General features: G+C 32.9%; 1 protein-coding gene across 13 annotated transcripts; it reads right to left on the bottom strand.

Moving 5' to 3' along the window:
- Positions 1–301: 301 nt before the first annotated feature.
- exoc7 (exocyst complex component 7) lies at positions 302–18,095 on the bottom strand. Of its 13 annotated transcripts, XM_059532840.1 has the most exons (22): positions 17,930–18,095; positions 17,581–17,646; positions 16,970–17,154; positions 14,527–14,632; positions 14,230–14,452; positions 12,549–12,713; positions 12,336–12,347; positions 8,950–9,039; positions 7,579–7,641; positions 6,441–6,586; positions 6,221–6,373; positions 6,037–6,135; positions 5,242–5,304; positions 5,103–5,169; positions 3,852–3,890; positions 2,528–2,593; positions 2,265–2,385; positions 1,988–2,083; positions 1,845–1,908; positions 937–978; positions 679–812; positions 302–602 (listed from the first exon to the last, which is right to left on the bottom strand). In XM_059532840.1, exons 1-22 carry the CDS (start codon positions 17,987–17,989, stop codon positions 500–502), a joined length of 2,163 nt encoding a protein of 720 aa, XP_059388823.1. In that variant the 5' UTR covers positions 17,990–18,095; the 3' UTR covers positions 302–499. The 13 variants fall into 13 exon arrangements, with proteins under 13 accessions (XP_059388823.1, XP_059388824.1, XP_059388825.1 ...); XM_059532841.1 differs by lacking the exon at positions 12,336–12,347; XM_059532842.1 differs by lacking the exon at positions 3,852–3,890 and having other exon boundaries at positions 17,930–18,094.
- Between the last annotated feature and the right edge of the window lie 439 nt (positions 18,096–18,534).

Raw genomic sequence — 18,534 nt, 5'->3', positions numbered from 1 at the left:
ACAAAATATTTTATTAAACTAAAATAGAACAAAAAATGTAAAGAATTCAAACGTAATTACAGAAATCATAAAAACAAACACATAAAATATATGATCTAAAATTAAATAAGAATTAAAATATTTCTAATTATTACAAATAAACATGAATTAAAACGAATAACTGAATCGTTATAAATGCATTATTATTCATTATCATTGTGCAGTTTATGATGTTTTTACTGCACATTACACCTGTGTATGTAGTGTGTGTTTGTTTTTGTGTTCAAAATATAATTGATGAAACTGAAGAAATCTGCAGCAGAGGTTCCAGGAGTGAATTATCTTTATTTACTACAGTTAACCTCCACAAAACATATACATAAAGACATTTATACAAAAAGCAAGCAAAAAACTGAACAAAGCCGTTCCAGTTGTGTAGTGTGTTATGAAGCAGAACGCAGCATGTCTGTGGCCAGGGGAAGCAGAGACTCCATAGATATGGTGACGGAGTGGGCGTGGCCTAAGCGGAGGTGTCAAAGAGCCTGTCAATCATGTCCTCCACCTGCTCCGGAGAGTAGCGGTGGTACTTCTCTGGGTTCTTGGTGAAGGAGATGTTCGCGCATCTGTAAAAGCATGTAATCATGAGCTCAGTGTTCAGCTGTGTTCTGATTGGCTGGTAAGTGTGTGTGAAGGCCTCACCGCTGAAGGAAGGCTCTGTACGCCTCTGAAACCACTCTCTTCTCAGCCTGACGGATGGCGTCCCGCTGCTCTTTATCAGGAACCGCCCAGCCCTGCTGGATCTTACACAGCTCCTCCAGACCGTCATTAAAACCCTGCAAACACACACACACACATGCATGTGCTTACACTGAGCATCATGTGCATCAGGATTTAGGACTCGTCTCATTTAGAGGAAAGACTGCTGAGCAAGACTAGAGCAGGAGAGGCTCTTCTCACCTTGAACTTGTCCTTGATGATCTGACGCTCCTTGTCTTTGAGCTGCTCATGTGAAAACATTCAGAGAGCAGGATTAAACTGAGATCCTTTTCAACAAAACATTATAAAGCACTGACTTCATAAATACTAGATGCTTGTAATGCATTGGGGCCAAGGATTTACATCTGCATGTGCAAGATTATTATTTAACTAAAAAAAAAGCCTCTTGAAATAAAATGTTAACTGAAATAAAATAAAACACACACTAAAATTATATTATAAAAACTATTTAGACAAAATGAAAAAAATAAAAATAAATAATAAAAATGACAAAACACACACCCAAGAGATTTACTCAAACTTATGTCTTAATTAAAATTAAAGTAAAAAAAATATATAAATTATAAAATGAAAACAGAAAAAATGAATTAAACATTTTACTTAACTGAAAAGAAATCATTAAAAACTAACAAAAACTATTTAGATACAAAAAACAAATAAAACGGACAAAAACACAACAAAATTACTAAAGCTTTAAAGTTAAAATGAAGAAGTACAAATTAAATCTTAATCAATAATTTAAAATGTAAAAAATAAAAAAATAAATGAAAAAATAAAAATGAATAAGAAATATTTAGATATTAAAAAAAATAAAATACAAAAACTACACTACAGTGAAAATAGAAAATAAAATCTAATTTAAAATATTATCAAAAATAATAAACTGTATCATCAAAAAACAGGAAAAAAAGCAAATCAATGACACTACAATAAAACTGCATTTGTGAAAATTATGTTTCTGGTCTAGTTATGTGTGTGCGTGCATGTGTGTGTATGTGTGTGCATGTGTCCGTGTGTTAATGTTTGTGCATGTGTCTGTGTGTGTGTGTGTGTGTCTCTGTGTGTGTGTGTGTGTGTGACGATCTCACTTTGGTTCCAGGCTGGAATGCCGGGATGTTTCTCTCTGTCAGATGCTCTGTGACCCTCAGCCAGCTGTAGGTCAGTGGAGGTCAGAAGGTCATTCACTGATTGATCACAGGACAGTTCTTGTGTTTGGATCATGTGCTCTTACCTGCGCTGGTAATTCTGGATCTCCTGCTCGATCAGCTCTCTGTACGAACTCTCCACCTTCTTATGTGTCACAGCTACCAGCTGAATCAGCTCCGACCTCAACAACACACAGGCAGCATTTAACCTTTACGACTTATTTTAACAAAATCTAAATAACCAATAAGGAAAAAGAGTAATTTTATCCATGCTGTCTTCTGATTGGCCAGCACTGAGTGTGTAGGTGTGCTCTGGTCTCTGATTGGTCAGTGAATCGGTATAAAGAATGTGAATGCACTCACTTCTCCAGGGATTTGAGGATGTAGTTGTAGTTGTTGTGAAGGAAGACGGCGCGCAGGGCCGGATCTTCATACACTTTAGCTTTGTTTGACAGATTCAGCTGCAGGTTACCCAGGACTTTATCTGCAAACACAATATTAAAGAGGTACGGAAAATAACACTGATTTAACCCAGAAAAAATAATAGGAGAGAAGGAAAAAAGCTTATATAACATGCATGTTATGTGGCACTCTTTAGTGTGTGTGTGTGTGTGTGTGTGTCTTACAGATGTATGTGCTCAGGAGTCTCCGGCTGAACTCTGAACTGTAGCTGCTGGCGGACGAGCTGCTCTCTGAAACCAGAAGAGACACGTTTCAACACACAAATACATGCATTCTTCACTTCACTTCCTTCTGCCGGAGCCGTGCTGACAGCCTCTGAATATAATAAACTCATAAACTAGACGCTTTCATTCTGCTTTAGCCCAGATTAAATCACGGCTCCTGTACGGAGCTACAATATTCTACAGATCTTAGAGAGGATCGTTTCATATCCTGCAGTCTGCAGCCAATAACATGACTGAATATTTGAATCAGCACAAGAAAAGGGTCCTGGAAACATCGTATTTAAAGCTGTACATCAAGCAAGAACATGAGAGATTCAGAGAGACGGCTCAAGGGCTGAAGTCAACACCAAATCAAACTAACCTCGTTCACTTTCATAATAAATCTTACTGTGAATGATTGAGTGCATCTCTTTTATCCATTTTACATTGTTTATGTTCGGTTGATTTCACTACATCTACATTTTAATATTCTTCAATATTACTAAATGATAGTGTTAAGGAAAAAATTGACCAATAATATTATAGCCTACACTTTTCCACTGTATATCCAGTTTCACTCAAAAAATGTACGTTAAATTTAATTTATATATATTTATATATATTAGACAATATATTAAATGATACAATTATTTAAGTTTTATTCATTGGAAAAAATGAATATTGTAAAAATAATTTAGTAGTAATACATAAAACATCAAATTAAATAATATTAATTCTAATAAAATAATTTAAAATGTCAAATTTTTAAAATTCACATGTTACATTAATTTTTTTTATAATATCCTATATATATATATATATATATATATATATATATATATATATAATTTGACTAATTTAAATAATTTTATTTTAATGAATATTATTTAATTTGATGTTTTTAATAATATTCTCTGAGATATATATATATATATATATATATATATATATATATGAGAATATTATTATTTTTTTAAAATTATGTAATATCAAAATACATTATATATTTACATTGATATTACGTGAGGATTTTTAAAATAATATTCTATAACAATAATAATAATTATTATTATTATACAGTTAAGCATAAAACAAAAAAAAATTACAAATTAAATATGAACTATAATTCAATGTTATAAATGAATCAAATAATAACATTGAAACATGTTTGTAAACGTTATTCTTAGTATAATGTGCATCGAGGAGTCATTCACGACACGTATGAAGACAGTAAACGGAGTCGGCTGTGGTTTCATGTGCTCTACTCGTCCGCTCGAGCGCTTACCTCGGGGGTCTAAAGGAATATTGTAAGTGTCCCCGAGTACTACAGGACAGAAGCAAAGCAGAACAGAGAGAGAGAGAGAGAACAAGAGAGAGAAGCAGAGGGCGAGAAGTTAAAACAGTTCTGTTAGTGAAGAGCTTCACCACTAAGAGCCAGCCAATGACAGAGAAGCAGCGATGAGTGGGCGGGGCTGAGAACACAGTGGGAGGAGCTTCAGTGTGTCATGCACTGCTGAGTATACACAACATAATAAGAATAATAACAATGCTTTATAAATGAATAACCATACATAACATTACTTTCTGATTAAATATTTGAATTAATGATAGCACAATTAATTAGTAATCATTTTAATTAATAAAAACTTAAAACGAAATAAATTATATAATATTAATTATAATTAAATTATATCAATGAACAGAGAATATATAAAATTACTTTCTGATCGTTTTCACTGACCATTTTAACAACAACAGCAACAAAAATAATGCTTTAAAATAAAATAATAAATAAAATATGAATTAGAATAAATGTATATGCATTTTTAAATATACAGAACGTAACGAACAAACAATATTTTAATAAATAATATTTTGAATTAATTCTTCATTATTTTAAGTAATAATAATAATAATAACATTAATAATGTTTTTAAAATTCAAAATAATAAATTAAATATTAAATATAACAAAACTACATAAATTAATGAATTTGCAAAATATAAGTTTACATTCTAATTTATTATTATTTAATAATATTTACATTTTTATTAATTATATTAAATAATAATAATATTGCTTAAAAATGAAAAAATAGATAAAAAAAATAATAATAATATGGAAAATATGGAACCTATAAAAATAACATCTGATCAACAAATAATCCCAGACATGATACTTTGAGCAGTATATTGTTATTTAGAGCCCCCTCTGCAGGAAGGAGGAAGAAACAACAACAGCAGAGAAACAGAAAACAGGTGAATTTGCTCTCATTCTCGAGAGACTTTAGGAAAACCAAAGGAAAAGGAAGTGCAGACAACAAAGGAAATATGTACAGGTGACAAATAAGGAGACAGGAGGGTGAGGACAGCGATCTGTGCGTCATGAACATGAATTTGATAAAAACAGAGCTTATGTCTGCGCTGAAATACTTCTGAAATCTTCAGTTCACTGCAGAATGAGAGATGTATAAATGCTATAGAGGTGGTACATCTATTGGATCAGTCTGTTCGTGTCTGTTTCTCATTTGCTTTACCCTGAGAGGCCAGCATCGCTCCGGCTGTTTCCTGGAAGTCCAGCAGCTGCTGCAGGAACAGGATGGCCTGAGGAAGAGAGCCTCTTAGTCTGCTTTTATAACACATCACTACTAAACTACGACAGTGATGCCATCTTACATTGCTGGTGAGCTCATGGACGGTTCCGTCTTTCGGCATGTTGTACTCTTTATCTGGATCGTTCTGTTGGAGCAGGGAACATCACATAATCATTTATATCACCAAGCGTAACAAGGAATGCAATTGATATTTTATAATATAATAAATGTGTTGTATTTGAAATATAACAAAAATGCATATATAAAACATATTTCATTTTCAGTTATTATTATTAAAATAAATAAGTAATAACAATATTATAAAATATTAACATTTATTAAAAATAATTCAATTAAAGGATATATATACATATGATTTTAAAAAGCAAATTATTTAAAAATAAATTATCTAAAAATGTTGCTTACAATTTAATCTAAATAAATAAAATGATTAAAAATGACTGTATATTATTATTTTATTAATAATATTTAATAAATTATATTATTTCATAATTATCTAAATACTTTCTTAATAAATACATAATTAAGTATATAATTATATATTATTATTAATAACATATAATTAATTTTATTAACTATAACTTTTAAATATTACAAATAATTAAATCTGCTTTCATTTTTTATTAATTTAATATAAAATTATATATATATATAGTAATTTTAGTATAAAGTAAAATAGTATAAATAGTAAATAATTATTTTAAATAATTAATAACATTTATTGTGATTTTTTATTACATATATTAAATATAATTATTTAAAATGAAATAAAACAATCAATTAAATAATAACAATTCTAATAAAAGAATACAGTTCTGTAGCTGATGTCATGAGAGGTCCATTAGTGTGTGATTACCTTAATGCTGTCAGCAAACTCCTCCAGCGCTTTGGCTCCGATGCTCTCCATAGAAGTAATGAGAGCTGGGAGCTTGTTCTTGGTGCTGGCAGCCGTTCCCTGCACCACAACACAGGATATGACATCATCGGCTACCACACTCCAGTGTGCACACATGGCTGTTTATCATTGGCTCTGTCTCTACCTGTAGCGTGGCGTCAAAGTCTGGCTTGGTCTGCTTGAGATGGCGCAGGATGGGGAAGATGGTCAGCACAGCGGAGTAATCGTGTCTCATGATGGCTCGCCGCGCAGCAGAGACGATGTTATCACCCTCCAGCATCAGATTATCCAGCGCTTCCTGCAGAGACAAACACTGTGATCACACACACTGAACACACACACACACACACACACACGGCTCTCACCTGGATGAGCGAGTCGAAGGTCTTCTTCTGGTGATGTTCTGGGATGATCTCAGTCAGTAAAGCGTATTCGCTCTGAGCCAGCTTCACAAACGCACTGATGCAGTGGATGTACGAATCGATCTCGATGTCCAACACGTCATCCTTCCCTGAGACACACACACACACACACCTGTCAGAGCTCAAGAAAACTACATTCAGATATGACCAGTGTGGACCAAGGGTGATATATTATATCTTAACATGATTAAAGCAAACAGCTATAAAGATGTAAGGTCTCAATCATATGTGTGCTACCAAAATTTCATTTGTACTTTTTCAAAATGTATTGTAGAACTAGTAATAAATAAAAATTAAATTAATTACAAATGAATGACAAACAGAACAATATCCCTTTATATTGAATCACCCCAAAGTCCAGCAATAATGAGTCTCTATGCATATAAATATTATCCATGTTACTGGACTTTCAAAGTGGATGTTGAATATGAAAATTTTAATCAAAAGACTCGAATGAACAGACAGAATCACAATTTTACAGACTCTTCGAACAGAGATAAATATTTGTAAATAATTAATTATATAACAATTAATTACTAATTAGATTTAATCATAATAACAATAACGACAATAATAATTCTTTGAAAAAAAGAAATTAGTCATTTTAAAATTATATATATATATATACAATGTAGGACATCCTCTCGATTGTTAAAGGTTAATAATAAAAGTAATATTAATTTAAAATGTTAATTAATTTAATAATAAATTAAAATAAAGCTATAACATATTAAATCATAATAATAATAATATTATATATATATATATATATAAAATCATGTTTAATTTAAAATTAACACAATTAAATCTAGAATGTGATTTTTTTAATTAAAACAAAAGCATCTTTGAAATACTGATAACAGCTTGAACTCAAAACACATGTTTCAGGTGATCTTTAGCTGGGCCACTGTAACAGTATTAACATTAAAATTCACTTTATCTTTAACACACAACAATACGATTTACACAAAATGTGTGTTCACTTGAGGCTAATGTAACACATTGCATCATTTGTTCTCTATAAACTGAGGAATGAGTCAGAATGAATGTGTTTTTTCATAATCTTTGAGCTCAGACTCACCTGCAGCCGCCCCATGCTTGTCGTCAGACAGGTGCTTAACCCCTCGCAGGTCATGATCGAAACCTGATTGGTTAGGATATAGTCACATGACCCGGGTCACTCACCCTGGGCTACAGAGGGAGTGCTGAACAAGCTCACCCACCCACAAAGCAAACACTGACGCGGCTCGACCGACTGCTGGGTGTTAGTGGGCTTCTAAGTGCACCGATGGACTTATGGGAAACACTGACGTCACCACAGTTTGTCCTCAGTTTGAGAGAGAAAACAATGACCACGATCTTCCTGCTGTCACGCTCAACTCAAACAAATCTACTTTCTACTTGAAATCGTCAACAGAATGAAGCCGGACTTAAAATTTGGATGGAGTGTTATTATTATACACCATTATAATATGCTTTTTTATTTAGATTTGTATAGTTCCAGTCTTCATTTAAATTCTTTAGTAATATTTATACAGTATATTACATTTTTGTTTTAACTGCATTGTTTTTCATTTTAATTTGTTTTTTAATTTAGTTTTAGTCATTTTAGCACTTATTTTATTTCAATGAGTTGACATAGTAAGATTTTTATGTTTACGTTTTTCAATAATATTTACTAGTGCGGTCAAACTAAATTAATCACGGTTAATCGTATCCAAAATATTGTTTTGTTTACATTTATATACGACAGCATATATTTCAGAAAAACTTTGTTTATGTATTAAAAATATTCATATATAATATAAATCATAGAAATACATGTAGATAGATGTAAAAATTAGCTAAATATATACATGTATGTGTATGTATTTATATATACTTAATAAATATACACAGTACACACATATATTCTGTAAACAAAAACTTTTATTTTAGATGCAATTAATCGCCATCATTTGCTTGACAGAACTAATGTTTACATTATATTTCAGCTTTATTTCACATTATGACATTTTTAGTTAACAATACCTATACTGATAGTATGATGTCATGCATAGCAAACTTAGCTTTTGCATAATACATTACATCGTCTACTAAATATTTTGGAAATGTATGTGGCAAAATATTTAGTTAAATGCTGCTGTTCATTGCCTCTAACTTAAACTGTAAATTAGTGTGTAAATTAAGTGTTTTCACAATGTCACATTTCAAATCCTCATTGTTTTTTATTATTAAATAACAATTATTAATACTATTAATACTATTAATTACACAATTATTATTTATTTTTTACCCTCGCTGAGGATGAAACTGCTGTGACCCATAGGTTTCTGTGTTGTCCGACTGCTGCTTTCGGAAACGCAACAGTTCAAAAACAGCAAAAGTGAGAAAAAAACCCAGAGACAGAGCTTGAGAAGAGGAAGGAAACCAGAAAGACAGCGTGCTTTACCTTCTAGAGGAGTGAGGTTAGAACCCTTTTTTCCATCCAGGCCATGCTGAGAGTACTGTTTGAGCAGATTCTGAGCCTTACGGATCGTGCCTGCGCCCATCAACACCCAAACAGAGAAACAGAGAGGAACAGAGAGAGAGAGAGAGAGAGAAGGGGAGAGACGCAGGGATGCAGGAGGAAAACAGAGGAAGACACCGTGAGGAAGAGGAAGAGGAAGGGCTTCTCAAACCCTGTCCACCGACACCAGAGCAACAACTGAGAGAAATCCAGATCCCTCCGAGACTACAGCCGACACCACAGCTATCACACACACACACACACACACACACACACACACACCCACACACACACACGGTCCAACATGAACCTCTGACAATCATCCAATCAGTTACACTGATAAAAGTCAATAAACTGGCTTAGGATATTAGGAAGCGCAACATTACCAACATTATAAGGTCAAACTGAAAGAACTGATTTTAGTGAATTAAGATTGTGATGCAGTAAAAAATTATATACAGTTTATATATATTTATTATATATAACATAAACACCCCAAAATAATATTTTTGTGACTTGCTTGTCAATTTGTAACATTTTGAATCTTTTAAAATTCACCATCAAACATTGATCTTGGAACCCTAAAATCTTTAAACTAAAAATTCCTTTTAAAAATTAAATTAAATATAAACAAAGATTTGAATTTACTTGCATTCAAAGCGTATCTGAAACATTTCTATTTGTTTTAAATAAATGGATGAAATTAGTAAGCTTTTTTGATGAATTAAATGTTTTCTTTCTTCTGTAAAATAAATTATTTGTTATTTACAGTTTTTTTTTTTTTAAGAATCTGAATGCATCAAAGTGACTTTACTCTGAGATTACTAGTGGATATAATCTACTTTCAATTTAGTTAGTATTTGTTAATTTTGGAAGAATAAATGTAGAATGGCAAATAATTATATCACACTTTATGATATAAGTATATTTATGAATTAAATGTAATTGGCCAGTAAAAAAAAACAACAATTATATAATTTTATATAATGTAATATATATATATATATATATATATATATATATATATATATATATATATATATATATATATATATATATATAATTAAGTTCCTCAATGTTTTGGCATCATGTAGACAGAGTTTGGTGTGTATAGTATAATTCTCCTCTGAGGAGTATGCATTAATTCACAGCTATATTGTTTCCAAAATCCATATTCAAATCAAAATATCCGACTTCCTGCTGGTCGTAGCTATTTAGCTATTTAATTAGAAAGTTGTCCATCTTGATAAGAACAATTTATGTACAGAGTTTGGTGTCTATGAATATATATATATATAATGTTTGATTGCCAGTACATTTTCACAGTTGACTCATCGGTGGCAGAAAGTTCATTTTGGACCTTGCATACACACACACACATGCGGTGCACAAACATCACATCATCACATCACAATATCTACAGCTAAACAGACTGAAGAACACGTCACACAAACACACACTGAGGAGAAAATACAACCGGTTAATCTATCACAGCTATTAAACCACAGCACTGTGTCACAAACAGTGATGTTAATACAGTCATTAAGAAAAGTGCTGTTCCAATGCATTAGCCACACTATTCATCTAAAACATGTTTCACATCACAAACACATCAGACAGTCATTGTGCCACTAAAACTAAAGGCACGTGTCTTAAAGGGATCATATCATCATTTTATATCAGATCAGTTTTCCATTTAAGACATTTTCTGTAATCACTGAGTTTTTCTAGTGTATTTTTAATTCTCTGTGGCCCTGGAACAGGTTGTTACTCTAGACTTATGTATGTGAATTAATAAAAATAAAAATAAAAACTGTAGTTTAAATTCATCTTTTGGGTAGCAAACATTACAATCTTTTCATAGTACAATTAACTAAATCGTACAAATAGCAATAAATAGTGCAATGATCAAACAAAAAAAAAGTTGCTTTGTTTTTAATTTATCGTGACATGACCCCTTTATTAAGCAGTTAATATGCAGTAAATGTTTTGTAGGCAATATAAGCATCACATGACCAAGACAGAGTCAGTGTGTTAGTGAGGGCAGATCAGTCACAGCGCCCCGTGTGGTGAGGAGTGAGCATGCAGTCAGTGTTAATAGTGTTAGTAGAAAACAAAGAACTATCTTTTTCAATATTATACTCTCCGTACACAATACAGAGCTGTTAGCCAACAAAATGTGCCCTCCACGCTGATAAAAAAAAATACAGTAACAGGAGAATGTCTTAAGAAACTAGCTCAATATAATAGTTACCCTGATTAATAACAATTAATTGGTCTGGCTGAGATATAAGTTGTGTGTGTGTGTGTCTGGATGGATGCATCTGCTTTGGTGTATATCTGTGTGTATTAAGGCCTTCTCACATTATAGAAAGACAAATGGTTCATAAAACACTACCATTCAAATGTCTGGGGTTGGTAATTTATTTTTGAAGAAATGAATGCTTTTATTCTGCAAGGATGCATTCAATTGATCAAAAGTGACAGTGAACATTTATAATGTTAGAAAGGATTTCTGTTTCAAATAAATTCTGTACTTTCTGTTCATCTGCGAATCCTGAAAAATTAAATGCATCACAGTTTCCACAAAAATATAGCGCAGCACTAAAGTTTTCAGCATTGATGATAATCAGAAATGTTTCTTGACAGTGAATCATCATATTATCATGATTTCTGAAGATCATGTGACACTGAAGACTGGAGGAATGATGCTGAAAATACAGCGGAGCATCACAGAAATAAATTACACTTTAACACAGATTCACACAGTTATTTAAAATTGTAATAATATTTCACAATTTTACAGTTTTTAACAATATATTTCACAATGTTGCTGTTTTTTTAAATAAAATAAATGCTGCCCTGGTGATCAAAAAAATAATAATTCAATTTAAATATAAATGTAATTATTCAATAGGGTTAAACAATTTTAACTGTTAATTTAAAATACTTAACTCAAATGAATTTAATTATTAACTAATTAAAATTATTTACATTATTTTTTTAAAAACATAATTATTATTATTATTTTTTTATTATTATTATCATTTATTTTTATTATTAATAAAAATCTTAATGACCCTAGACCTTTGAGTGGTAGTTGTATGTTTTTTTTGGTCAATTTCTTCCTCAAAAGTACACATTTGTCTCACGTTCTGTATGAATAATCTTTTGTGTGTTTCACCAGCAAATTTTACAAGTGATACATGTTTGGGTTGCATGTGAATAGTCCTATCATAGCATGTTCTATTACATATATGTGTGTGAGGCTCTGGCTCTGCAAACAGAAGCAAGCGATGGACGCGTCACAAACACAGCTGTGACTTTACCTGGGATGTAGACTGACATCATCAGAAACCAGTGAGATAGAGAAGAGAAATGGGGAGAGGAGACGGTTAGTATGAACACACAACGGGAAAAGAGGAGAACTTCGACAGGAAACGAGGTCATGGAGGTCAGATACAGCTGATCGTGATCCATCAGCACCAGCAGAAACCCAAAGAGACCCGCTCTAGTGGGGTGAAGGGTTAAAGGTCACTGACCTGGTCTTTTGGGAGGCTTCTTGGTGGGCGTCTCCTTGCGTTTGGTCTGAACGGCGGGCGAGTGGATGGCAGAGCTGGCGCTGTTCTTACGGAAATGCTCCTTTAGACCCTTAATGGAGCGATCCAGCTGACTGGACCGGACCTGGAAATACACGTTCATGAAGTCTGCAGGAAAACAAACACACGACATGAGATTTCAAACACCCTTAGAGAGCAACAGTCAGGTTCTGGAAGTAAAACCATTCATTTTCTCCACAGGGAAACCGATTTTTAACCGATGAGCTGTTGTGAGGTTGTTTATCAAGGATAGATGCTTTTGGTAAAGCCATCTGTTCACGTTATTTTTATATAATCAAGTGAATTAATAGCAGAACTCGTGGTGGAAAACTGCATTACCCATGATGCTGTGCAGAACAGTTTTCATACAACAATAATTGTGTGTATAAATTTTAAATAAACATTGCATCCACAGATACAATCAACAAATAATATATATTTATATAATACATTTCACTTTTTGGTACATTATAAGTTAACTTTTTTACATAATTTTTTTTTCTGAATTAATGACTATACTTAACTTTTTTACCTCAATTTACAGAAAACATGTCAGAGATACAAGATTTGATAGATTAATAGATTTCATTAAAAGACTATTTTAAGAAGTTTCAAATTTTCTATAAGTTAAATTTTTTTTTTAGATATTTTAAGTAAAGGTCAGAATAAGAGTCATTTATTTTTTACACAAATTTTATTGTATTAATTTTTATTAATCAAATATATGTTTTTCTGAATGATGATGGAAAAACTTTTTTCTCCCACAAAATTAATTTAAAACATTAAAATAGACAGTTTACTTGAATTTAATATGCTTTATATGCATATAAAATAACTTTAAAAAATTTAATTTCATCCGGACATCAAAATACTTTTATCTTTGACTCATATATTCAATATATTCATATAATATAACATATAACATATATTCAACTAATTAATTATTTTATGTTATTTAATTAGGTGTTTTAAATTAACAATTAAATAATTAAATTGATTAAATAATTACATTTAAATTAAATTTCTCTCTTTTCCGCTCACCAAGGCAGCATTTATTTATTTAAAAAACATGAATAGTTTTATATTTCACGCTCATTTTAAATTCGATTATGTCATTTGCAATGCCTCATGGGATTGTAGTTGTGATCTTCAAATACTTTAAATAAATGTTTGTAGCAGGGCTGCAAAATGATTAATCGCATTCAAAATAAAAGTATGTTTACATATGTGTGTGTACTGTGTATATTTATTATGTTTATATAAATACACCAGATACATGCACATATACAAGTATAAATATATATTCATACAAATATATATGTTTTAATATATACATATGTGTGAGTGTGTGTGTGTGTGTATTTATATATACATAATAAATGTATACAGAGTACACACACATATAGTGTGTTAACACAGACTTTTATTTTGAATGTGATTAATCACGATTCATTGTTTTGCAGTCTTAGTTTGTAGCGTTGTGCTTCTGCTCGTAACTGGTTGGTTTGGTCCAGTATTTTAAAACCCGTTGGGAAAAATGAATGGAAAAAATCCTTTGAGAACCAACACTAATGACACCTGACATTAATGGCACTGATAATGGCACATTTGTGTGTGTGCACACCTTGGTTGCGTCCGTACTCCAGCAGCCAGGCAGAGATGCAGATGATGTCCTGCAGGACGGCTTCGGGCAGGTGCTCCAGCGTCACGTCCTCCTGCACCTCCATGTCCTCGTCTCCTCCGATGGCGTCCAGGATGAGGACGGGCGGCACTGGCTTGCTGTAGCGGGTCAGCAGGCTGCGAAACTCCGCTTCCAGCAGCTCCTTCCCCTTCTCGAAGCGCGCTTTCTGCAACAGGACAGCCTCGCTGAGGAGCTACATACGGACTGAAGAAGCTTGAGAGCGTGACAAACTGTACGTACCACTGTGTTGAGCTCGGGACTGTCGGGATTGTTGTCCTGAAAATACTCCACGGCTTTCTGGATCTTTGCGATGCAGGCCAGATACTCATCCAGACGACCTGCAGGCCTGCAACATCAGTGAATGACCAATCAGAGTCTATCCACATACCTCTCTATCTATCTGTCAGTCTGTCTGTCGGTCTATATTTTATCTGTAAATCTGTAGTTATTGGGTGAACTATCCCTTTAAAACCCATTGTCTTGACATAAAGCGTTTCCAAACTAGTTTTTGCAATATTGTATGCCTCATGGAATTTATGCAATTAAATGTAGAAGTTAAATTAAAAATGTGCTTGCAAATATTTTTTTGGATGGAAACATGGCTATTGTTAGTTTATAATCTATTAAAGGGTCATTCCACCCGTGGAGACATGAATGTGTATTGAAAGTGGGTCATATATGTAGTAGAATAGTATCATTTTTTTTTTTTTTGGTCCTTCTGGGCCTATAAAAGGCAGAAAATAACTTTTTAGAGCTTGTGGACTGTAGACAACAATCCCCATAGTGCATTGCAATGCTCAGCTCCGCAGGCCACTCCCACTACTCCGCCCATCAATGTGGATTAGTTGAGCTCTCCTCTGTCTACGCTACCGATTGTAAATTATTTGGCACAATTTGTTGTGAAGAGTTATTTTGCGACCAAATTAATGTTTTTGTGACAAAATGGTGTGCACTTGCATAGTACCGGGATGTTGTTCAAGAACAAGGAAAAGTATTCACAGATTCCCGAAAGATACGGACTTGTGCAAAAAGTGGCTACGGGCTAACATTATCAATAACCCTAAGTTCGGTGAGGACACAACACTTGAAGCACTAAAACATCAGACGGTGTGCAGTTTACATTTCAAGCACGAAGATTATGCGCCTAACCCCCTAGGATTGAAGAGACCCGCGCTTTTGAAAAACGCAATTCCTTCAGTATTTTCCTTGCCAGACGACGACGACGAAAAGCCAGGAACGTCGGGAACCACCAGCACTAGCAGCACTAAACGCATTTGCCTGGAGGTAATGTTATTTCTGACTAGACTCTATTAGCAGCTAGTGGCTACTGAGAACACACACTGACATAGTCGTCTGCTGTAAAGAAACACATCTCCTATGATTTTTCTGTTTACGAACTAAATATCTTGTATGTTTTGCTCGCTTGTTGTTTTAGTGTGTCTGCCTCAGTAACTAACGTTACACTTGTCAAGAAATGAGTAAGTAAAGTTAGTATGTAACGTAATAATGTAACGTTAGACACTTAGCTAAAAGTTATATATAAGTTTGCTATTATCGATGTAAATCAACCATGTTTTACTGTGTTAGTTTGACGCTTTTCATGTTTTTTTAGCTGCTCGTCGCTGTACTGTGGCTCATAAAGGTAGCCACGAACATCCGTTTCTAACATAACTTCGTCTAAATCAAAATCCTCCCCAATGCTTCCGTCTGAAAAATCAGTATTTTCCTCCAAGTTTCTCCCGGTGAAATCAAACGCACGGGCACTGATCTGTGATAGGTCTGTTAGCGCATTAGGCACAACCCCCTATGGGCAGACTACTTGTGCTTGTAGTCTTTACAGAAATCCACCCTTTTTACACTTCCTCCTACAATGACGTCAAATGACGATTTTTGCGTCATTGTAGGAGGAAGTGAAAAAGGTAAATAGTGGATTTCTCTCGTCTCAGGGGAAAATGAGAGAATGTTGCACAACCATTCAATAGTATGACTGGTTTTCTAACAATGGACCTCTTAATGCAAATGGGTGGAGTTACCCTTTAACATACATAAACCTATAACCTATCTATCTGTCCATCCATCCATCCATCTGTCTATATTTGATCTGTTATTTAAAACTAATAATATTTCACAAAATTAGTTTTCACTGTATTTTTGATCAATTATATGCAGTCTTCATGAGTCTAAGAGACTTCAAAATAATTATATTTAATTTACTTAAACTATTTTAAATTTTTTTATATAATGTTAATTTAATATTATGTATCAATTATTATTTAATAAAATAAAAACTATGTATATAAAATTAAACTCTATTTTATATATATATATATATATATATATATATATTTTTGAATACCGTATATATACACACATCTCTCTCTATCTATCTATCTGCTATTAAGTTATACATTAGTATTATAAATTATAAAATCCATTTTATATACAATATACTATATTATAATTATAGTGTATTATGCAGCCTTGGTGAGTATAATAATTCAATAATTAATAAATAATAAAATAAAATAATTAAATAATTATAACTATTAAAATGATTAATTTTTAAATAAAATTATATAATGAATTAATTAGAAATGTCCTAAAAATAGCTGAAATATAAAACCGAAACGTCTCAGCCGATATATCGGTCGATCACTGAAGAACAGTCTCAGGTCACTCTCACCCTTCCCGGATGATCTTGTCGGTGTCTTTGGCCACGTGATAATAACTGATGACGTGATCCATGCAGGAGAGGGTTTTATCCACGTTCTCCTGCAGTCGCTGCAGGTTCTCCGTCTGCTTATGGACCGGGATGATGGAGTTCTCCAGCTGCATCAGACGGCTCTCGAACGAGGACAGGATGGACACCTCACAGGAGACAAAACATGCTTTCATTCAGAAAATAAACTACAAAATAATAAAGTAACAACAGACAATGGCATATGAACACCAGATATCATTGTACAACACTGCTGTTATTTTAGTCTGAACTTAAAACTAGGATCACACACACACAGACACACACACTTGCACTTGTGGTCTTCATAATGTTTTTTATACTGTACAAACTGTGTATTTTCTATCCCCCTTGACCTAAACCTAACCCTCACAGAAAACTACTGGCAATTAAGATTTCTTAAATCACCGTTTTGTATGTTTTTAAAGCCTTTTGTTTTACAGGGACACAGGAAGTGACCTCATTAACCATGTTCATGTTGTAGTGATATGTTATTATACACACCTCATAAAGCACACACACACTTCCAACTATATTATGAATTGCTCATCTCTCACCATTCCTTTAGTGAGCTGATCACTCTTCTCCAGGCTTTCACGAATAAAAGACAGAGTTTCTTGCTCCTGTAGATTAAATACAGGTGACGTAACTTTATACGAATTCTGTAAATTATCATGATGACCTCTCAAGTGAACACACCCCATCAACAGCATTGTTATTTTTTATTATTTGTTGTCTATCATTAAGCTTCTAAAATGCTCCGTGACATTATTTTTAATGACAATACTCAGATTCTGATTCTAGTTGATCGCGAGTGACATAAATACTATTAATAACATCCGCCGCCTGATCACGGGACTCTCGGGTTATTCTTCATTCTTCCTGTTATGTCTCTTTTTAACGAACCTGCTGGAGTTTGTCCTCGATCTCCCGCTTACGAGCGGACGCGTCTTCGGTTGGGATCATCCTGAGAGGCAGAAATGTGACAGAAATGACAGCTGGCACCGTCGGGATCAGTGCAAAATACACAATAATATTACAGCGTTTGACGTGAAGACAGCGGAAACTATACAACACAAAACGGCAGTGAAGTCGATTGCATGTACAAAATAAAAGTTCTTAGTTCTTTCTTTTTCGAAAATCCAAATATGTACCAATAAAAAAGTATATATATATATATATATATATATATATATATATATATATATATATATATTAGTGCTGTCAAAAGATTAATCGCGATTAATCTGATCCAAAATACGTTTTTGTTTACATAATTGTGCTGTGTAGATTTATTATGCATATATAAATACATATATACACACACATGCGTGTACATATTTAAGAAAAAAAATATTTGTATGTATTACATTTATAATATAAAATATAATATATAGAAATGTATATGCGTGTAAATATTTCCAAAATATATACCGTTTGTGTATTTATATATACATAATAAATACAGCACACACATATATTATGTAAACAAAAACTTTTATTTTGGATGC

Source organism: Carassius carassius, chromosome 40, assembly GCF_963082965.1.
Source record: "Carassius carassius chromosome 40, fCarCar2.1, whole genome shotgun sequence".
NCBI classification, from domain to species: domain Eukaryota; kingdom Metazoa; phylum Chordata; class Actinopteri; order Cypriniformes; family Cyprinidae; genus Carassius; species Carassius carassius.
Note: the sequence above shows the minus strand (reverse complement) of the source record. Positions and strands in the feature narration are given on the sequence as shown.

What these genes read in the sequence shown, in the direction of transcription:
- exoc7 (XM_059532840.1), bottom strand. Translation starts at nt 17,989, where the DNA reads ATGATCCCAACCGAAGACGCGTCCGCTCGTAAGCGGGAGATCGAGGAC. An exon ending in GACAAGATCATCCGGGAAGG is followed by an intron (nt 14,633 to 16,969) that starts GTGAGAGTGACC and finishes CTGATGTTGCAG; the next exon opens with GCCTGCAGGTCGTCTGGATG. An exon ending in TACAGAGCCTTCCTTCAGCG is followed by an intron (nt 603 to 678) that starts GTGAGGCCTTCA and finishes ATGCTTTTACAG; the next exon opens with ATGCGCGAACATCTCCTTCA.